Consider the following 24,047-nt stretch of genomic DNA (forward strand, 5'->3'; position numbering starts at 1 on the left):
AAATTCTCAATCCTCAAAGTGGAGGAATAATTAAAATGGTCCCCACTACTTTTAATAAGGACAGAACATTCATATGCATAACATTTCTCCCAAGTCCATCTGGAATGAGGCCCAATTTAGAGTTTATTTGAAAAAATGAAAGGGTGTGATAAAAACAGAGCCAATATTTGCATGTTACAGCAAGGCAACCTGGAACTCCAAACCCTTGTAGGTGGAGGGAAAATTTAGGATAATTCCCAGGTTTCTGGCTTGGGTGCTCCAAGTAATAAATACAGCAAGTGGGAAAAATGGGAATTTGGATGGTGATGGAATGGACAATAAGTTCAGGCTATTTTGATTTTGAGGTGCCCACGGAATTGAGAACTAAACATGCCTAGTGGGCCAGTAAACATACAGGCTTAGAGCTGAGGAGTGAGGTCGCATCTGCTGACATAGATGATTTCACCAAAGAGTTTTAAAAAAACTTGCTCAGAACAACGGTACAGAGTGAATAAAGGTGGAGTCACAGCAGAGATGAGAGGTCAAAATGGATCAGGAGGCAATGGTCAGGGAGGCTGGGAGGAGAGAGCAAGTCCATGACCCAGAAAGGTCAAACAGGGTTTCAGAGGAAGTTACTGCATTTCACGGTAAGAAATCTTCGGTGACATTCGTGAAAGGGGTAGGGAGTACAAAATTTGAGACGAGGCAGAAAAGTCAATGAATTCAGAAAGTGTTTTTCTCAAAAGTAAAAGAGGGAAGCCAAGCATCCTGCCAGGAGATGGGATGCTTAGAGGGACTTTTTTTCCTTTTCTTTTTTTAAATATAGAACATAAATATTCATGGTACAAATGCCCAAAGTTCCCAAAGTGGATACACAATGATAACAAAATCTCCCTCCTACCACTGGCCCCAATTCCCCTCCCAAGAGGCAACGACTATTAAGAGTTTCTTATATAACAGGTGGGTGTTTTTAAGGTCACTGAATTATCCAAAAATATAATGTACAGGTCATGTATTTTAAAAAATAATTCTGCTTGTGATTGCACTGTTATCTGGATAAATGATTCAGATAAAGCGAGTATAGGACAAGCTGCCCCCCCTCCCCCGCTACCACCTCCTCAGTATCTGCACCCCCTTGTCCCTGTGCCTTTCAATAAGTGGCAGGACTGACTGAGCATCACCAGCGACAAGAAGTGGTGGCTGTGACGTCTGCTGTGTGGCACAGGCACTTTCGCATGTTAGCAAGAGCACCCACAAATGAGGAGGCACTTACATACCTATTTCACATTTTCAAACAGTTACTTAATTACATCTAATCCAGATTTCCAAAAGTGAAGGAGAAACCAAAGAGCATTCAATCTTTAAAAAAAGCAAATCTCCTCAAATTTTTCGTGGACTGATTTTCACTTCATTCTTCACATAAGCGTTTGTATTCCTTTGCTTTTCAAATAGACACCTGGTCCTAGGATAGCTAATTTTTAATATATTTTTAAAGCTACCATTACTTCATGAAAGGATAAAAGGTATTTAAGATCCAGCCAGAATTGGATTTTCTCAAGTTTTCTTTGGTACAAATATGTGAAAGGAACAAAAGAGCCTCCCACAGGCCTCCTAATTACTGCTGCCATGTACAAGTGACAAGTACAGACTCATCCTCCACTTACACAGGGCTTTAACCCAGCTGCCTGCTCCTTATCCCATTGTAATCCAAATACTAAAAGGGGGGTTAACAAGGAAAAAGAGAGCTATGGGTTCTGAATAAATCCTGTGTATTTTTGCCACTTACAGCAACTGCTGGTGTGAACATAACTGATACAGCATTGCACACGTCCCCTGCTTCCCACCGCTCCCCTACCTACAAACCTTTTCCAGAGACAATTAGCACCTTCCCATTCATTCATACAAAGATGACGAGCTGCTTAACTTTAGTTCATTCCAACCGACTGCTAAAATACTTTATACCCAAGCATGCAATTCTTGCTTTTGGCAAAATTACTCAAACACCTTCATAGCTTTTGTCCCTTCACGCCAGAAGCAAAGCTATGGTCTGACTCTACTTCTTTTTATTTTATGAACTGATCAAGCTTAAATCACCTGTAACTCAGATGTCATGTGGGGCTTCACTGTGCTGTGGATCTCTAGGTAAACTTGGCTCAAACCCCCCAATTCTGTCATGTGTTAAGAATCCAGGACCTGTATTATATCAATGAGTTCCAACCTAATTCCCTCTGGTCTTCTCAGTGTCTTTTCTCATCTTTGCTGGCTATGTTTCTCTTTGCAATCTTGGAAAAATAAATCTACTTCAGCCTGGCTTCTGCTAAGTGTACTGAGATTACTGACAGGGTCATGGAGGGGCTCACACTGCAAGGTGCTCAACAACCTGCATTCCCTGGGCCGGACCAAGCTTCGCGGCCTCTCCCAAGCCTGACCCTCCTTGCCACACCCAACCCACACTCCAGCCAGTTCTTCTGTTCCTCGGAAGCAGCACAACTGGACAGTCTGCCTTCCCCAGCCTTCCTAGAATTATGGAGATGAACATCTTCTCAATCCTCAATAATTCTCAAATTACTATATATTTGCCCACCTCCAAGGTCACTAAAAGTAACCTCAGGTGCAGTGCATAGGTCAGATACTTAAGAGTAAAATACATTAGTGCTGCTAACAATAGTAAGATGCAATTGTTACATAAATACTATCAAGGCCCACAGCGAAGGGGCTGCATCAGTGATTCCTAGAGGCGAGAGGCTAAGGAGAAGTGTGAGGATTACTAGGCTCAAGTATTGTGGGATTCTTTTTGTTGTTAATCTTCACCTGAGGATATTTTTTCCACTGATTTTTTAATTTAGAGAGAGTGCAAAGAGGGGGAGGGAGGGGAGAGAGAGAGAGAACGGAATGAGAGAGACACATCGATTGGTTGCCTTCCTCACATGCCCTGACACGCTGGAGATCAAGCCTACAACCTAGGTACGTTCCCTTGACCAGGAATTGAACCCTTGACCCTTCGGTCCTCGGGCTGATGCTCTAACCATTAAGCAACTGGCCAGGGCAGATTCTTCTTTTTTTAAAATTTTTTAAAATTTATTTTTATTGATTTCAGAGAGGAAGGGAGAGGAAGAGATAGAAACATCAATGAGAGAGAATCATTGAACCTGGGACCTTTCAGTCCGCAGGCTGATGCTCTATCCACTGAGCCAAACCAACTAGGGCCAGATTCTATTTTTAAAATATTCAAGCTCCACAAGATTTATATGTACTTGACAATTGTTAACTTATTTTAGGAACTGGGGGGGAAAAAACAAAATCATCAGAGGGCTGATGGCAAATGACTGAAATGACTACTGATAAAGCAAAGAAAGGCAAGGGGTTGAATTGAAAAGATTATTTTATTCTTTAACTGAAAGTAGAGACCAAAGAGTTATCACAAAATTTTAAGTGTTTTGAGAAATTTTATCTTTAAAAATGGTGAGATTGAATAGCTGCATTAAAAATTAGAACTATCTGTGCATAAGAGAGCACAATGTTTGTTCTAACAACTTCCCCCATAGTTCCCGCGGCTCTCTCTTCCAGGCATCCCAACCCAGAGCACGAGTTCAGAAAAAAGTTACCAATCTTGTTGTTTGGAATGAGACATTAGAAGGGAATTTTAAAGCACTGAGTAAAATATATCTTACTCAAGCTTTTTCTTTACATTGTGCTCCCTAGAGAGTGTTTCTTACAATGTTAGTATCTTGTGATATTGGCAAAAAAAGAAGAAAGAAGAGTTTTATGGTCAAGTAAGTTTGGAAAACAATGGGTTCAATACTCAGATCATTTTTTTTTTAATTTATTGGGTGACACTGGTTAGCAACATTATATAAGTTTCAACTGTACAGTTTTATAATACATTATCTACCTGTATACTGCATGGTGTGCTCATCACCCAAAGTCTAGTCTTCCTCCGTCACTATAAATTCAACCCCCTTTACTAAACCTCTTTCTTTCCCCTCCACCTCCTTCCCCTTTGGTAACCACCATTCTGTTTCTGTGTCTATGAGTTTGTTTTGTTTGTTCACTTGTTGCTTTCTGTTTTATATCCCACATCTGAATGAAATCATATGGTTCTTGTCTTTTTCCATCTGACTTATTTCGCTTAACAGGATGCTCTCAAGATCCATTCATGTTATCACAAATGGCAGTATTTCATTCTTTCTTATGGCTGAAATATTCAGATCTGTAACATGCTAATGTGAATTTCCGAGAGCAGGTAAGGTAGTTGGCATTTCCCTGATTTATATGAACAAAGAACTTTTTTTTCAAGGAAGTGTTTTTTCAGCATTTTGGTTTAAAAAATATTATGCCACACAAGCACCCTTACACACACACACAGCAGTTTAATTCTTTCTGAAATGCATGTAATATGGTTTGAATTAAAAATAATTGTGCATTTCAGCAGAGCACTCAGAGAATAAAATTAATTTCCATTCCTGCATATATGTTATAGTTTACAATAAAAGAACAAAAACAGCAAAAATATTCCAGTACTCTTTTGTCAGCTGTTTGGGTTATATTCCAAAATATATACTAAATGTGAAAAACCTTTTTACTTCTTTTACAGATGAGTAAATTTATTGCTTGATGAATAATTGTATATAACTCTTTCTAGGTTCATAGAAACATAAATTATAGAGTTGGAAAAGATGTGTTAAATTGTGTTGCTTCTTTTTCTTTCTCCAAAATTAAAAATATATATTTATGAGCCAAACCATTAGAAAATATTTATATCATATGTTTCAATAAACTTTGAAAACTATTATGTTGACCTCATTCTGCTTCCTATTTGAAAAAATTCAGATACCAACCCAAAATTCCAGATGGTTTGCTTGTGTTATTGTTCAGATTTTATCTTTTCCTCATCTGCTCATTAGAGAAACTTTAGCATTTACTAAAATGTCAACATTTTTCTCTTGCAGATTTAATTTTTAATGATAATTAATGTTTATTCTTAGACTTAAATTTTTAAATATAAAATGTTACTTAAGCTTGTTAAAATGAAGGCATACCCTGTAAGATCTACTGATATTCTAAAAAAATTTTTTTTATATCACAATTTAAAAATTTCTTCCAGGCCTGGCCGGTGTGGCTCAGTGGTTGAGTGTCAGCCCACCCACCAGGAGGTCACCAGTTTGATTCCTAGTCAGGGCACGTGCCCGGGTTTGGAGCTCGATTTCCAGCAGAGGGTGTGCATGAAGCAGCAAATCGATGTTGATGTCTCTCTCTCATCAATGTTTCTATCTCTCCCTCTCCCTCCCCTCCCCTCTCTAAAATCAATTTAAAAAATTAAAAATAAAAGCAGATACTTAAGAGTAAAATACATTAGTATTACATCTTTTTAAAAAATTCCTTCTGAAGAAATGACCTATGTGTTTTAATTATGGAGAATGTCAACAAACATACTAGTAAGTGAAACAAAGGTAAATCTATGGGCTTGGAAAACCTGGGCTCCTCTTCCTCCCTTGACACAGCCATTCACCAGCCAAAACTGGTCAAGAATAAGGTGTTTCCTGAGCCCTTTTTTGTGCAAAACTTCAGTAGTTCTAAGTGGCATGAGGCCAAGACAGTTCCGATTCAGAGACATGCACTGGGTGTGTATTACATGCCCAACTTTGGACTAGGTGCTCCAACCTCGCAACAACACTGTAAGACAGTTGTTATCATACTCACTTTATAGATGAGGAAATGTAGGTTAAATGCTGTTGAGTGAATTATACTAGGTTAGGTAAGTGAGAGACCTGGACTTAAACCATGCTGTTTGACCACAAGTCTAGTAGCCCAGAGAGATGCCGAACCAAATTGTCGTGTAGCGTCAGAATCCAAGTATCACTAACAAAGCCACAATTAGGAATATTTGGGAGAAAATATTATATCTATAGTCATAGGTACACTCATACATGTAGGTGGAAATGCAAAATGTCTCAAAAACTTTGGGTGGAGGTTGGGGAGGAGGAATATGGCAATAACTAACAAACTATATGACATTACTCGGTGACCAAGCATTCCCACTCCTGGGAATTTACCCGAGGACACCCCTCCTACAATATAAAAAATACATATGCACAAAGTTATTGATTAAAGAAAAATTTATAAGTGAAAACTATCTAAATGTTCCAGCATAAGAGATCAGTTGTGTAAACTATGGAATAGGTACTCAATTAAGTTCTACACAGCTGTACAAAAGAACAAGAAAGCTCTCAATAAACTGATAGAGATTTCTAGGAAGAATTACTAAATGAAAGAGAAACAGAGTGCAAATGAATATATGCAGTATGTTCTCTTTTAGGTGAGAAAAAGGAAAAAATGAAAAACATGCTTATTTTTACAAATAGAAACACAGAGAGGATAAGCCATAAAATACTGAAGTTGGTTATGGACAAGGAAGCGTGAGGTGAGGGAACAGGATTGAAGGAATATGGGCATTAGCAATACTTTTCTGAATGTGCCTTTTTGTATAGTTTTACTTTTAAAAGCATGTTAATCTTCTATGTCTTCAGAAAATAAAATCAAATAAATAAGGAACGAGGAGGGGAGCTATAACTGAAAGCAAACTGAAACAAGGAAACTAACTAGTAGATCTCACGTGAAGTCCATAACCACAGTAACAGGTAGGTGGAGAGAAGGGCCAACCCAGGTAGATCTTGAACACGGACGATATTTGACTCTGCCCTCAGATTGGGCAAGGTGCTCTATGCGAGTGACAGCACTGTGAGCAACCGTCAATTTTAGTGGCTGCCCAAAAGCAACTCTGAAGCTATTTTTGATGTATTTTAGAATTGAGCAAATGAGTAAATGTGTTACTGTTGTTGGGAGCCAAGGTTCTCGTGGACAAAGGACACACAAATTCGAAAGGAGGGAAGGCAAGAAAGAACCCTGTGGGGGTAAGTGGAAATTAGAGGTATGGCATGAACTTGTGATATCTTTTTTTATAAAATATATTTTATTGATTTTTTTTTTTTTTTTTACGGAGAGGAAGGGAGAGGGATAGAGAGTTAGAAACATCGATGAGAGAGGAACATCGATCAGCTGCCTCCTGCACACCTCCTAATGGGCATGTGCCCGCAACTAAGGTACATGCCCTTGACCGGAATGGAACCTGGGACCCTTCAGTCCACAGGCCGACGCTCTATCCACTGAGCCAAACCGGTTAGGGGCCTAAAATGAGTACAAGCATGTTTATATGAGCACATATGTATGTATGTATTTACATCCGTATGTATGTGTATGTGCATACATACATTCTCTACCTTTGTCCACTGAAAGGACCAAGAAACAAAGTTACCCCAGTAGCAAGGAACACATCTAACACCCAGATCTTGAGCTAAAAGGAACCAGGGCTCTTTGGAGACGTGGTTAATAAGAAGGTGGATGTGGGGTAGGTACAAGATGTACCTGAAATACCATATTGTTCCACAGTGAAAAAAGTGACAAAAAATGACACGGACAGGTCAAAAGAGCACAAAAGCCAGATTCAAAGGGCTTCCACTCAAATCATTGGGTACTGTAATGCATTGTAAACCACTGGGAAAAAAACAGAAATTAATAAGTCCATGCCAATAACTAATTGATAAGTAAATAAGTGTGACTCTATTTACAGTAGAATGCCAAGGGCTGACTGATAAATATGGAGGGAGTGGGAGAGTGAGAAAATCAACATTTTGCAAGGATCATAGTTAGCAATCTGATCAGGCAAGAAGCCTCAATGAATGCTAGAGCTGTAGGGACATTTTGAAGGGGAGCAGGGTATTTGCATTGAATTAAAGTATCTCCCCACAAATTACTTATTAGTTGGAAAGGAGGGGAAAAAAACCCACAGTAATTATACAGTTGAAAATTGGGCAACACCATGACTGGGTGGTCAAATTTAACCAACAGAAGACAGATGGTCATCATGCGCCTCCAGCTGTACCCTGAGAGGAACACAACCTCACCCGCGCAGCTTTCCAGCTGAGAACACAGCAGTCTAATAACAGGAAACAACAGATGAATATGAAACAAGATAAAACTGTATTCGTCAATAATGTCAGTGTCATAAAGAACAAAAATGTTCTAGGTTTATCACTACGCTGAATACCTGTAATTAATACAAAGTAATATTGAGTGTAAGCTACCATTGAAAAAAGTTTTAATTAAATAAATAAATGGGAGTCGGGTGGGAGAAATATTTCATATTAAAGGAGGCTAATTGGGTTCTATCCTGGAAGGGAAAAATGCTATTCAGGACATTATTAGCTCACTGGAAAGGGAAAGTAGATGATAGGAGCATTATAGCAACATAATCTTTTTAAATTGATAACTGTACTGTGGTTACATCAGTGACCATCTCTATTCCCTTTTTTTAATGTTTTAAAATATGTTTTTATTGATTTCAAAGAGGGGAAGGGGGAGGGAGAGAAAGATAGAAACATCAATGATGAGAGAGAATCACTGATTGGCTGCCTCCTGCACACACCCTATTAGGGATCGAGCCCGAAACCCAGACATGTATGTGCCCTGACTGGGAATCGAACCAAGATCTCCTGGTACATAGGTTGATGCTCAACCATTGAGCCACACCAGCCGGGCCCATCCCTAATTTTAGGAAATACATACAGAAGTATTTAGAGACAAATAACATGTGAAACTTATTCTTGTTTGATTTCAGAGAGAAAGGGAGAAATAGATAAAAACACCAATGATGAGTGAGAATAACTGATCAGCTGCCTCCTGCACGTCCCCTACTGGGGATGGAGCCTGCAACCCAGGCAACCTGGGCATGTGCCCTTGGCCAGAATCGAACCCAGGACCCTGCAGTCCGCAGGCTGACGCTGTATCCACTGAGCCAAACAGGCTAAGGCTGAAACTTATTCTTAAATCCTTCAGAAAAAGTGTGTGTGTGTGTATAAGTAAAAAAAAAAAAGAAATAAAATGTTAACAATAAGTGACTGTAACAACAGGTGGCCATGTTTTTGTAATATTTTTCAGATTTTTGTAAATTTAGAATTATTTTCAAATAAAAAAACCTTTAAAAAAATCTATAGTTTCACTTAAAACGTGAAAGGAACTCTAGCTTACGTAAGTGAGGCGTCTTGGACTTGTTGACGCACAGTGATAGCTCCTGGCCATCCTCACTTCCCCTGCACTCTTCTCAGAGCAGGCCAAGTGGGTCTAATTACTCACGGCCAGGGTTGCCAGGAACCTTTTGGTTGTACATCCTGTCACACTGGGTAAGTTTAGCTGAGGTTAGTTTCATGATGCATTATACATAAGTGTAATCTGAGCAGCATTTTTTCTTTTTTTCATTTATTCAACAAATATGTTTAGTACATGCCAACTTCTGGGCCTACTGCTGGGGACTGCACTTTCTCCCTGTTGATGAAACCAAGAAATTTTGGGATGATCCAAAAGCCCTCTGTATTTTTCACAAAAACATTCAATCTGCTACTAATCAGAAGCAACTTTACCTCCCAAAGGCCTCCCAAATCTGCCCACTTCTCTCCATCCCCGTGTTGACTTCCCTCTCATCATCTCCCCTTAATCAGCCTGGTTCTCTGCCTCTGTTCAATTCGGGTCAAGGGCACGTACCTTGGCTCAGGCTCGATCCCTGGCCCTGGTTGGGGCACGTGTGGGAGGCAGCCAACCAATGTGCCTCTTTCACATCGATGTTTCTTTCTCTCTGTCTCTCCCCCTCCCTCCCACTCTCTCTGAAAATCAATGGAGAAAATATCCTCGGGTGAGGGTTAGGATTAACAACAACAAAGACAGTGGAACTAGGCCGTGTTACTGGCACAGGGTGACACTAGGAAGATCTTCTATCTGAAGGACATTGCTGTCTTTTGGGAACTGAATCTATGAATTTGGCCCTAACAGAACTGAGCATGCTGAGTTTAGTCTCTCTGACGGAACCGGCCAACCAGAAAACCAGCAGAATAAGCATTTCAGCCATTTTTCAAGCTGACTATGATTACTGTTGCAGGTGATGGGTTTCAGGGGACTTTTCTATTTAATCCATGATTACAGCAAGGCCTCCATAATAATCAACTTAATTCTACCATTATGTAAATCACTGCCTCACAGAGAGAAGTGCCCTGGTGGAGAAAGAAGGCTCCGCAAAGCAAGAATGCTCAGGAAACGAATTGCTTCGGTTAAATTATTGTGCTGTTTAAGTTTTTTCAGTTTCCTTTGATTCAAGCCTGAGTCATGTGACCTGCTTTACCACTGTCCTAAAGATCACTGATACCAGGCTTCACGACCCATTTCTTCTCACAGCTGCAGAAGGGACAGGCACTGAGTGTGTAAAAAACCAGGTCAGCCCAGCTGGTGTGGCTCAGCGGTGGAGCGTCAACCTAGAAACCAGGAGGTCACGGGTTTAATTTCTGGTCAGGGCACATGCCCAGGGTGCGGGCTCAATCAATCCCCAGTAGGGGGTGTGCAGGAGGCAGCCGATCCATGATGTTCCTCACTCATCGATGTTTCTCTCTATTCTTCTTTATCACAAGAGAAATTAGTCAAGCACGCTGAAAGTGTTTTCACTCTTATGCCCTTCCTCTCTCTCTAAAAATCAATAAAACATATTTTTAAAAAGCCAACAGGTCATACCATGGAGATTGCCAGTAGAAAAATATCATGATGATATCAACTTTGTTGTTGTTATTCTCTGCTAATCACAAAGAAATCTAAGAAGTGGAACGTTTAAATTAGCTGTGACTTTACCAGTTAGTTATCCCATGGCAGTAGAAGAATTTTAAGGCACTGTAATCTATCTATCTATATAAAAGGCTAAGTGACTGACCGAACGTCCATCTGACCATCTGACCAACTGGCCAGTACATATGACATGCACTGGCGATTTAAAAATAAATGTTGACTCGGGCATGCGCGATACATATAAAGCTCTGAAGTATTAACAGGATCTGCAGAAGGAGAGGTTGGTCTGATTCCAATAATTGATTTGTCCCCATCTGACAGTGGCCTCCCATTTAAATTAATTCAAAGACAGTTTCCCGTGATGCCAGCATTTGCAATGACTATTAATAAATCACAAGGACAAATTCTAGACAGAGTAGGAATATTCCAACCTGAACCCATTTTTGGACATGATCAGTTATATGTTGCTTTCTCTTGAGTTCGAAGAGCATGTGACATTAAAGTTGTAACTACTTCATCACATGGGGAATTAGTCAAGCACTCTGAAAGTGTTTTTACTCTTAATTTGGCATTAATGTGGTGTACAGGGAGATATTAGAATAAGTTTAATCAATTTATCAGTCATTGTTTACATCACTGTTGTTTTTATATCATGTTTTTGTTGTTTTTATATCTTGTCTTTGTTGTTATATCATGTTATTATTGTTTATTTATTAATCAATTTATATATTATTTTCATATACATTTTACTACTTTTCTTTCATCTCTGACACTTCTATTATAGAGAAAGGGCGAATAGCGATATTAAAATATTTCTTCTAATTAATTTCCTTTCAATGTGCACGAATCCGTGCACTGGGCCAGTAGTAATAACATAAAAGTATTTCACCAAAGGACCTCACTCACACAAAAAAAACTTAGATATAAAGAAAAAAATGACTTTGAATAATAGTAATGCTTCCATGTAAAGTCATCATTTTATTATCATACTAGAGGCCCGATGCATGAAGATTCCTTCTCCTGGTTGCCAGCACTGGCTTCCCTCTGTCACCCGGGACCCGGGCCTTTGCTCTGGCTGCTGCCTTCCGCCTTCGCTCTGGCCGGAGCTGCCTTCGCTCCAGCCCTGCTGCCCTCCTGTAGCTCCCTCCCCCCCCCGCCACCCCTCGCCTCATAGCAAGCATCCCCAGTCAGCCACTATCTTTGTCACATCAATTTGCATATTCCCTCCTTATTGGCTGTGGGCACCACCATCTTTGTCGTGAGTGATGGTTAATTTGCATATTCCATCTTTATTAGATAGGATTCCTATTATATTAGCAGCTCTTATTGGCTGTGGGCACCACCATCTTTGTCATTGAGTGATGGTTAATTTGCATATTCCATCTTTATTAGATAGGATAGGTGTTTTACATTAGATTCTCAGACCTTATTCATTTTCTAGCTGAAAGTGTGCACCTTAATAGCATAAAAGTATTTCACCAAAGGACCTCACTCACAAAAAAAAACTTAAGATATAAAGAAAAAAATGACTTTGAATAATCGTAATGCTTCCATGTAAAGTCATCATTTTATTAGTATACTAGAGGCCCGATGCATGAAGATTCCTTCCCCTGGTTGCCAGCACCGGCTTCCCTCCGTCACCCGGGACCCAGGCCTTCGCTCTGGCCGGAGCTGCCTTCGCTCCAGCCCTGCTGCCCTCCTGTAGCTCCCTCCACCCCCTGCCACCCCCCTCTTAGCAGGCGTTCCATCCTGCCCCGGCTGCTCCATACTTGTGCGCATGCTGCCCAGAGGCCTGGAGCAGCTGGGGCAGGGTGGAACGCCTGCGTTGTCGCCATGTGACGATGCAAGCGTCCCAACCTGGCTGCCTCCATCTTTGTCACATCAATTTGCATATTCCCTCCTTATTTGCTGGGGTCCAACCCCAGCAGGTCCAGGGGTCCCCAAAGGTGTGGACGGAGTCGGCGAAGAAGGAATGACACGGAGACAGCCTTCAGTTGATCAGCAGCCTAGTCAGGACCTCCAGCCACGATCTCTGGCCAAGTTCTGGTTAGGATCTGATGTTTATTGTCTTCTTACATCTGTATTTATAGCAGTCAATTTTAATCCTGTCAATTTCTATTGCAAAGGTTAGGGCGTTTCTTATCTCAGCCAAGTCCTGTCTCTCTCTAGGTTCTGTGTCTAGGTTCTCTGTCCAGGTTCTGTCGCTGGGTTCTGTGTCTAGGTTCTTCAGCCAGGTTCTCTCGCTAGGTTCTGTTTCTAGGTTCTGTGTGTAGGTTCTGTCTGTAGGTTCTGTGTAGGATCTCCAGCCAAGTCCTGTCTCTCTCTAGGTTCTGTGTCTAGGTTCTCTGTCCAGGTTCTGTCGCTGGGTTCTGTGTCTAGGTTCTTCAGCCAGGTTCTCTCGCTAGGTTCTGTTTCTAGGTTCTGTGTGTAGGTTCTGTCTGTAGGTTCTGTGTAGGATCTCCAGCCAAGTCCTGTCTCTAGGTTCTGTCTCTCGTTGTCTTGTTTCATTTGTATTTATACCAGTTGATTTCAATCCTGTCAATTTCTATTGCAAAGGTTAGGGCGTTTCTTATCTCCATTCCAGGGAGTAAAGATTATGTAGCTTAATCGTGATTGTTTGTAGTTCAAGTGATTAACTACCCGCACACAAAAAAAACTTAGATATAAAGAAAAAAATGACTTTGAATAATAGTAATGCTTCCATGTAAAGTCATCATTTTATTATCATACTAGAGGCCCGATGCATGAAGATTCCTTCTCCTGGTTGCCAGCACTGGCTTCCCTCTGTCACCCGGGACCCGGGCCTTTGCTCTGGCTGCTGCCTTCCGCCTTCGCTCTGGCCGGAGCTGCCTTCGCTCCAGCCCTGCTGCCCTCCTGTAGCTCCCTCCAACCCCCCGCCCCCACCTCATAGCAGGCGTCCCATCCTGCCCCGGCTGCTCCATGCTTGTGCGCATGCTGCCCAGAGGCCTGGAGCAGCTGGGGCGGGGTGGAACGCCTGCGTTGTCACCATGGTGACGACGCAAGCATCCCGACCCGGCTGCCTCCATCTTTGTCATATCAATTTGCATATTCCCTCCTTATTGGCTGTGGGCACCACCATCTTTGTCGTGAGTGATGGTTAATTTGCATATTCCATCTTTATTAGATAGGATTCCTATTAAAAACTTGAAACATTATTTTCAATGCATTGAACAGACAGTATGCCTTGCATTGTCACATGAAACCAATGGCAAGATGGAAAAGTAGATAACTCTACTATCTAATTACTTATTGTACTTTTTGGATGATTTTAATTCAATCTTATATTAGCACATTTAAGATTGATACGTCTAATCAGGAGTTGAAAACTGGATTTCCTTCAAACTAGACTGTTAAAAGAACTACTCTGAGGTTTTTGGACTATTCTTTCTCCTCCCTCTCTTCCCCTCCCTCCCTTCCTTCTCCTCACCCAAGGATATTTTCCCATTGATTTTTAGAGAGAATAGAAGGGAGAGGGAGAGACAGAAAGAGAAACATCGATGTGAAAGAGGCAAATCGACTGGTTGCCTCCCACACATGCCCTGACCAGGGCTGGGAGCCCCCAACCGAGGTATGTGGCCTTGACCAGAATCGAACCTGGGACCTTTCACTTCACAGGCCGATGCTCTATCCACTGAGCCAAACCGGCTAGGGCTGGACTAGTATTTCTTTAAAAATCTGGAATTTACCCCTCATTACAAGTTAAAACTCATTTCAAAATCCAATTTTAATTTCATCAATAAATGGCAGCATGTTCATACATACAGTGAAAGGAAGGATCACTGTATTTTTTCTAAAAAAGGAACTGATTAGTAGTGTCGGGTTTTTTAATCTGGTGGCACTTAATCTCAGTAGATCAGTTCATTGATCATTCAATGGATATTTACTGAGCACCTGCTACCTGTGAGGTATCACGTTCTAGCTCTAGTTACAGTCACACTTTCCTGTGTCTCAACTTGCGAATGCTTAAGCACAGATTTTATTACTTCCTTTTTTTACAACAAATATCTCAATAACTCAATGGCATTCACTTTGAACTTTGCATAAAGTCAGTATTGAAGAGAGAGAAGGGTGGATTCTGCTACATCATATTCTCACTCATTTATCCCACAGCACTTCAGAGAGCATTATTTTCACAGGTGGATTAAAAGCAAGTTTTAATATCCTTGCCTTCTTTTGCCCAGTTTCCTAAAAGCTACCTGTCCAAGCATGAAGGCACCCCCAGGTTCTGACAGATACTGTGCCCATTACCCACACAATCCTTAGGACACAGCCAAGCTGTAGGGGGAGGACCAGCACTTTTGCACCCTCGCCTTACATTCTCCTTTGAAAGCAGCCAGAATTTCCCATGTGATTTATCTGCCACACCCAACTAAGGAAACAGCAGAAGTGTGACTCCCTACAGATTGTTTAATGTACTTTTGGACCTAATTAGGACACTTTTTAGCCTGCATGCAGGCTGCACCCTTCTGATTATACGAATCCTTCGCAGACAGTACCGAAGAGCAAATTACACTAATAAAGACAATCTCCTGCTATTCTCTTTTCTGCTCTAGGAAGGTATATTTCCCTTTGCTAAAACTAAAGTGACATTTCTCCGTTACCAACTCATTCGTTTCTACCCTGCCCCTCCTTGAGCAGTTGTGCACTAAGTCCAGTAACCAAGTTCCATGTGGTTGCAGCTGAAGAAAACACAGCAGTCATACTTCACCATGTCTTTGCACTTATCAATGAGGAGACGAGATCCCCCTTCTCAGCTAAGCTACGTGCCAAACAAAAACTTACATCTTTTCCCAGTACTCTGAGTTCAAACTGCGTCTCCTTGAAGTGAACCTTTGTAATCCGAGGCCTGAAAAAAAAAAGCAGATGGTAGTGGTGGTGCTATTTTTCAGAATTAACCTTTCAGAAATTCAGTGGAAAAAGATTGGTTCATACTGTTTCCCTTCTATACTACTGCAATCACTGTAGAGTTCCCTGTATACCCTCTGCTCTATACACCTCCCTAAACCAAATTCCATTCTCCTTCTGTGCTTCTCCAGTAAATGCACGCAAGCTTGGAATCCCCGGCCCCAACAGTGTTGCTTTCCCAGACCCAGTGCAGAGCCAGAGAATCCTTGGTCCCTCTCACACCTTCCCACTTAGTGAGAACTCATAGTGGTCCTGGGAACCCAGCCCAGCAGTGCACACTGGAACTCGTGGGGAATCCTACTACATAGCTTCCACGGACAAGAGTCCAGAATCACAGAGAAAATTTCTCCGAAATTTACAGAGAAAATATATACTGATATGCATTGGGAGAAACTTTATAGCCAATTTCACTCATATTTATCAACTACTAGAAATGTACCTGTTTTCTTTTCCCAACCCTTTCACTGACACACAAGTCCCATAAACCCAAAACATACAGTGTATAACCTGAATACCAACTCTGCCACAGTTTATACTTACCAGAAATACTTCCCCACTTGCTTTTTATTCTTGTAGACAACAACACCAACTGGAGTTAATCCTAAGAAATACTCAGATTTGTTTTCTCCCTGCAAAAACAAACATATGCCTATAACTATAAATGTATTCATTTAAACGCACACTATCAAACTGTAACTGGCCATTCAAATATAATTTGTCAGATTGATATTGGATCTAGTTTTTGAAAGTCGTCAGCTTAGAAAGCTAGCTAAGCTATGATGGTAGCTAACTTGCTGCTCATTGTTTTCAAAGTTTTAAAGAAATTTTTTCTAGTGCATTCATACTTGCAACCTCAGTTCATTAAAAGAACCTGGACTACTAATCAGGCCTCTGATCGACCCACCCCATTGTTCAACCCTGGCTGCACATTAACTAGAATCACCCATGCAGCTTGAAATGCTGATGCCTGCGTATTACCAAAACCAGTTAAATCAGAATCTGCAAGGAAGGGGCCCAGGTATCAAAAACACAAAAATGCTCCAGGTGATCCTCCTGTGCAGCCAAGGACTAAGAACCATTGGCTTCTACCAACGGTCCCTTACCCGGGGCTCAATGATCTTACTTTCTGATGTGAACAATCATGAGACCTTGTTCACCACCACCCTCTCCAGAAAGTTCAGGCAGCCACCTGCAGGCATACAGCTGGATTTTCTGAGGTCACTATCACGCTCCTTCCCACTGACACCTGTGACTTTAAGACTGCTCAAAATTTTAAAATACAGTCTCTTCTGATAAAGACTAGAGACCCTTAATTTCCAGGCAATGATAAATCTCAATTAAGAAAATGGGATTCTGAAATGAAAAAGTTGCAGAGTGGGTGCCAAGGACATACACAGAACTGTCTGTTTATGTTCATCTTATTTCTACTCTGAGGTCAAATAACAGATTGCAAAATCATAGTCCCAAGGACATTAGTCAACTAATAAGTTTTGAAAGAATACCAACTGCTGCCCACTTTCAGTTTTAAAAATTCAATCTTAAAGGAATGCATGGAAGAGTCTAAAGAGTCCAGTTTACTTACCATAAACTCCTGCTGCCCACATTGTGACTTGGGATAAACATTACACAAACACACAAGTATTTTGCAGAAGACTCTCTTTTTATACATTTCCTATAAAATACATTTTTTAAAACTGAAAACCTAACAAGATTAGTGTAGCTGGAAGGGGAAAAGATAACTAGCCCACTAAATTTTAGAAGCATTCATGAAGGACAATTGTATAAAGTATTTAATGATGAATGAGACTGAAATTTAATATATCAGGGAACTACTACTTCCCCCCAAATATGTAACTTTTATTACCATAGTAATGGTATATATACCCAGGGACACATCTAACTCTTTACAAACTCTGAAAAGCAAAAAACGTATTACAAAATAAATGCATGACTGAGTTATTTACATTACAGTAAATTTTATCAGGGTTCCTTAAAAATTGAGTTCCCTAATCCAACTGACAAACACTCTGCCTTTTATAATCTTTAGCAATTCATTTCCTGTAAAGGTACATGGCTCATTTTTCTCAAATAACCAAATTTGACTATTGCTAATAAAACTCATAAAATGAAAGACAATCACATTTCAATCGCACTGGCATAGAATAACCAATTGATAACCTTAGAGAAGTGGTTCAAAGGTTAAGACCAGATCCAGAACATTCAACACAGATTCCGTGTAATTGCTCAGTGACTATATTCAGCAAGTTTTCATCAGTTACTAAAGAAAATCTGCAAATATATTTCTAATAATGCAGTGGCAAAAACTACAATAGATGCCCGATCAGTGTGGCTCAGTGGTAGAGCCTCAACCTATGAACCAGGTCACCGTTTGATTCCTGGTCAGGGCACATGTCCAGGTTGTGAGCTTGATACCCAATGGGGGACATGCAAGAGGCAACCAAGCAATGATTCTCTCTCATCATTGATGTTTCTATCTCTCCCTCTTCCTTCCTCTTTGAAATCATTAAAAATATATTTTTTAAAAACTACAATAGGCAGTAACTATAATATTGACAGAACCTACAGATGCATAAAGAACCACACATAGTTGTAGCTGTACTGTTGTCTAACGCCTACTTTAAGTAATTTTATTAATATTTTTCAGCCGTAAAACCTATTTTTGGAAAACCCTCCTGTTTTCTGCCTAATACAATCAATTACAGACCAATTTTAAATTGTTTTGACGTTTAGCTAAGCCCCTTGGAACTGTTTTCCAGATTGTGTTTTCAAGCCCAGTTAATTGTTTTCTACACATGGAAATATAATCACAGACTTCTATGCAAAACTCATTAGGATTTAATCCACACAAGAGATTCTCTGTGTTTGCAAAACACAGATGAAAAAGCATCATCTGCTTTCTACACAACAGGACTGCAGCTTTCCTTTGGGAGTTTCAGTGGCACTTTAAGAAAAATGTCATCAGATTAAAATATTTTGTGTTAATTAAATGTTACTCACATAGACGGGATGGAGGTCAACGCCGTACATCTCCAGGGATTTTGCAGTCCTCAAATAATTCAGCTCTGCTTCAGAGGGAGCCTGACCCCTGAACCCAGCACAAAAACAAAGAGCTTACTCTACGACAGCCACGACATAGGGAATGAAACCATCCTCACCATGTTCCCTGGAAAAATAAGTAACCCTTTGTGCTAGTGCAAACCCAAGTCTTTGTACTTCAAGAAGCCCCTGGCCTTCTTGATGACGAAATTGTACACCCTTGAAACAAGGTGACACTTGTATCAAGTTCATTTCACTTATCAAGTCTATTTTTGCTCATTATAGCCAGTCCCAATGTCCTAGCATATATGAAAAATTCTCTGTTTCAGAAACCCCGAGAGAGATTAGTAAGAATATAAGCACTCAAATTAAAAAAGTATGCCCTGACAAAGAGTGCAAAGCCTCCATGCACCAGCAGCTCTTCACCAGGAGCAAGAGGGGTGAGAGCAGTGGTGGGTAGCAAGAAGAGAATGGGCTCCACCCAATTGGGGTCTCAGCGGCACCTCCTGAGCACAGCAGTCTGGTATTTAGAAATTGTAAAAAATACTAGTCATTGTCTTAATACAAAGGATAGGCATATTCCCCAAATCTTTATTGGTGATAATATACAGAAAATAGCATTCATTCCTAATGAGGGTGAGAATTGGCCAAGAATCTCCATGGATGAATGGAAATGGTGTGTGTGTGTGTGTGTGTGTGTGTGTGTGTGTGTGTGTGTGTGTGTGTAAGAGAGAAAGAGAGATTTTTTTAATGGCTAACAAAAGGAGCTGTAAATTTTTTAAAATTAAGAAATTCTTTCGATGCAGCTATGGTACCCTGGAAAACCCAGTCATAAACCATACTTTTCAAATCTATGAAGACTGCGACCACTCATTGAAAATTAGACACAACAAAGCTACCAAACTTTGATCAAGCTTTCTTCTCTTAGAAATAATAGTCAAACTGTCAACATCATTGCATACAATATGTAAGGCCCTTCACTCAAAGCTCCTTGATAATTTCAAAATATAACTGTACTTTGAAACTCCTAGTAGAATTAGTATTCTCAGAATATGCCAAACACACTGCCCTTCACAATGTTGTTACAGGCACTGTCTTAGCACCCACTTCAGCAAAACCGTAAAGTGAAGGACTCTATAATCAGCTGGAGAGCATTCTGGTGCATGCTAATACGAGATGGAGAGCCTGGTTTCCCTGATTGCAATTCAGCAATTGACTTCTCTGCTACTCACTGAAACAGATCCTGTAGGCAAACATTTTTTGTTGACCAGATTAATTCTGCATTTTCCCCCTTCACTATAATACATCTAAAAACAAGCAAATTCAAGAGGGAATGTTACATAAGAGGCAATAAAGCAAAGTTAATCAGTATAGAGGATTTAACCAAAATAACTATAATTAAATTATGACTTCAATGCTACAGGCCATTACTTGAAAATCCTACTAGGGGCTTGGGTATATTCTCAGAGGTGCATGTAGTGTTAACATAATACTCTCCGAGGCTCCACACTGGTGTCATCATTATTTTCAGATTCATTGCTATAGACTGAATAGGACTGGCTTATAACTGTGAAGAATTTACATACTTATGACTTAGCAGATCCAGAATACATTAAAGCTTTTGTGGTTATAAATTATATTTATAGTTTAAAAATAATTTCACAAGGTCCTAGTGACTGAAAAAGTAGAAGACTGCAAAAATACAGTATATACAGCATGACTCCATTTATGTAAAATCATACACAAATCTATACAGAATACATTTTCTCTATGGGAAATTATTCATAGAGAGAGGTCTGAAAGGCCATTAACGAAAAATACCTTGACTGTCCTTTAAACGTTATAAATAGTCTGGATTTTCTATGAGCTTCTTAGTGTTATAAGCAGTTAAAACTTGAAAAAGAAAAAGAATACTAGAATGTTCCAGGCAAAGGTGAAGAATTTATCATTCTAGAAACTCATTGAGCCTGCCAATAGCAAAGGACGGTGGTTGATGTAATATAAAATGTTATTTTTCCAGCTTTATTGAGATATAATTAACTGATATTGTGTATGTTTTAGGTGTAGTGTGTGTTTGATACATTTAAAAAATATATATATTTTTTCATTTCAGACAGGAAGGGAGAGAGAGAAAAACAGAAACATCAATGATGAGAGAGAATCATTGATAACTGTCTCCTGCATGCCCTACTGGGGATCAAGCCCTCAACTTGGGCATGTGCCCTGACCAGGAATCGAACAGTGACCTCCTGGTTCGTAGGTTGATGCTCAACCACTGGGCAACGCTGGCCGAGTTATTTGGTACAGTTTTATATTTCAAAATGATGGTCACCGTACTTAGCTAACATCTCCATCTTGTCACCATTTCTTTTTTGTGGTGGGACCTACATTTAAGATCTACTCTCTTTGCTACTTTCAAGTATATGAATAGACCCTGAGGGCATTATGCTAAGTAAAATAAGTCAGAGAAAAACAGACACAGTATCTCTTGTATGCAAAATCCAAAAAAGCCAATCTAACAGAAACAGAGACTGGAATAGTGGCTCCCAGGGGCTGGTAATCAGGTTCGGGGACATGGGGGAGACGCTGGTCAAAGATGATGTCTGGGGATCTAATGTACAGCCTGTTAATTATAGTTAATAATGTGATTCTTACATTAGAGTTTTATGAATTCTTTCTATGGCTTCTTCAAGTTCTTCCTTCTGATCAGGAACAAACCGGTATTCTGACACATATCCTGCAGTATGCTTATATGGGTCATAATCTCCAAGTTCAGCTAAAAAAGGAAAAAAATTATAATTTTTTTCATTTTAGGAAAATATTCTCCTCCAATATACAGGAATACAAACATTCCTATCATGCTTAAACATGTCCTTCAAATGCCTTATTAATAAATTCACATATATGTAAATAGTTTTAGTAAAAAATAACTCTGATGCACATATATATGAATGGTATAAAAAAAACCTTATCTTAAAAACATAAGTTCTGTGTTTTTGCTTTCCGAAAGACCATAATTATTTTCATTACAATTATTCTTATCATTTAAATGAAAAAAAGTTATAAACAATTTAGAGTACAGACATTGGAAATATTAGAATTGAATAACAGCCATGACCCCAATATATCCTCTCAGGCAATGACACTAAAAAATAGAGCGTGTGATTCAAAATGTATTTGCCACACATAATGGTCATGAAAATATAATACAATGCTGCACATAACCCCATTACAGTTTATACAAAGAAGCAAAATGAAACCAGAAAGCTCAGTATATTAGGCTTATAAAAAATTCTCTTCCTTACATTAATCCACCTTACAAACCCAACCAAGTTCATCTATGCAACATTATTCCTAGGATATTTTTTCTAGGCTGTGTCTAATCTGCAAAGGCCATTCAAAGGCAGGGAACATGCTGTTTCGTTGCCCCCATCCTCAGCCTCCGTCTCAAAAATGACAATGCGACCTGGAAATGCCCCCAGGGGAGCAAATATCGATGCCAAGAGCTGAAGTGCAGTGAGTGCCAAGCGTGTGCCACACTCTGCACTGGCGTTGGCACCTGACCGCATAGGGTCTTCACAACAGCTGCCTGGAAGCAGCGTGGTCTCTGAGACACAACAGCTTCGGGGAACAATGAGCGCAGGTGGAACGAGAGGAGAACAGATTTCCAGGCCCTCCACTTAATCAAGAATCAATGCTACGCCCGTGACTAAACCTGCATGGGACCCACCACAAGGAATGTATAACTGGCTTCATGTTGACTTCTTCCGAAGGGACCTGATTAAAACCTGATTCTGACTAAATTCAATTTTTTTTTTCAGTAAAACATCTTGATAAGAAAGATTTTAGCATATAAACTCCCTTAAAAAGAAAAATTCAAACATTGTTCTCAAAATCTCTGCAGCAAATGTACGTCGGTGGAACCTACACTGGACGGCATATGCTCCCAGCTGAGCAGCAGTGCTGGCAGGGCAGGGCAGCCGGCCCTGAAGGACATCTTGCTTCACTTGCAAGAAAAACTGGTATCTAAAAGAGAAATGGAAAACGAGATTAATGATATCTTACACTACCCAGACCTGAAGCTTCAGAGCCTGACTAATGAAAATAAAACGCTTCCTGGTTTTTTGTACGAAGGGGGCTGCTGTGTGCATAGACTTTAAGTACCCTCTGCAGGGGCAATGCAGGGTAGTGACTAAAAGGGGAAGGCTCTCCACTTCGCCTGGCTGGACTGCATCCCAGCCCCAGTACTCCGCAGACGGTGGCCGTGGTCGGCTGCCTGACCTCTCTAACAGCCATCTCTTCACCTGTAAAACTCAGACAGGGAAGTAGCTACACCTCACACGGCTGATGTGGAGGTTCTATGTAAGCTACTGTTACATTGTCATTACTGCCACTGCCACTGCTGACAACATGCTCATAATGGGAGGAACAAATCACAAGGACCCAGCCCTGATGACGTGTTATCTACAGGGTGTACAATCATCGATGAAGGACAAAAGGTCATGATAGTGTCATTCTATCAATCCTCCCACTTATTAAGATCCTGCCCATTATCTGCAGCTTTGCTCATTCCATTTGCCTAAAGAAAACCTGTTATCATAATAGTGCCACCCACTGTTCTAAACACTGTAAATATAGTAACTCATTCCAAGTATTTTACATACAATAACTTATGTAAGGCTTTAAAATGAAGTCAGGACTATTATCACCTTCATTTTGCAGATGAAGAAACTAACAGACACAAAGAGATGAAGTAACTTGTCCAAGATCTCACAAGAGCTAAATAGCAGAGCCATACCTGGATTCTAGGGCCCCTGACCCTAGATCTCTCTTAATGAGGGTGCTAGGCAACTCTGGCTAGCTTCCCACCCTCCACCTACCTGCCCTCCGTTCAGGCTTTCTGCCAGTGGGTTGAGAGAGGCCAGAGGTTTATGAACCAATACAATGAATCATCAACACAAGCCCCAGCCACCATCTTTCTCTCTCCCTGTCTCTTTCTCTATCAGATACACACACACACACACACACACACACCCAGGCTGTCCTTTGTGATTTATCTTTCTTTGCAATTTGTCATTGGGAAGGGGCAGAAAAAAAAAAAAAAGCAAAGAATGAATTCTAAAAATCAGTTGTGATAAATTTCTCTTTTCCAAATGCTCACAACCAAAGCCCTTAGTGAGGATAACCAAATGTTAGCTGCTACTCTTATTATTTCTAGAAGACTGATATCAACTTTGTGCCCACAGGCTTAAGTGAAAACCTGCTTAACAGCCTGTGCTTTTCCACTGCCAATAAATGGCACCACAGTTCTCCAGACACCCAAGTAAGAGAAACCTAGGAATAACGTGTAAGCCCTGGCACCCACATTCTATCTCTAAACCTGTTTTGGGACTCCATATACTTCTCTCCATCTCCTACTCCAAGTCACT

At 40.3% G+C, this 24,047-nt stretch overlaps 1 protein-coding gene across 1 annotated transcript in view; it reads right to left on the reverse strand.

Moving 5' to 3' along the window:
* The window catches only part of EPB41L4A (erythrocyte membrane protein band 4.1 like 4A), a 241,435-nt gene that overhangs the window by 87,963 nt on the left and 129,425 nt on the right, over nt 1-24,047 (reverse strand). The window contains exons 5-9 of the mRNA XM_005866454.2: nt 22,547-22,644; nt 21,274-21,394; nt 18,580-18,667; nt 16,102-16,190; nt 15,439-15,502 (exon numbers count right to left, since the gene is read on the reverse strand). Coding sequence (XP_005866516.1) covers nt 15,439-15,502; nt 16,102-16,190; nt 18,580-18,667; nt 21,274-21,394; nt 22,547-22,644 — 460 coding nt within the window. The remainder of the gene's footprint in view (nt 1-15,438; nt 15,503-16,101; nt 16,191-18,579; nt 18,668-21,273; nt 21,395-22,546; nt 22,645-24,047) is intronic.

This window comes from Myotis brandtii, unplaced genomic scaffold (assembly GCF_000412655.1).
Source record: "Myotis brandtii unplaced genomic scaffold, ASM41265v1 scaffold230, whole genome shotgun sequence".
Taxonomy (NCBI): domain Eukaryota; kingdom Metazoa; phylum Chordata; class Mammalia; order Chiroptera; family Vespertilionidae; genus Myotis; species Myotis brandtii.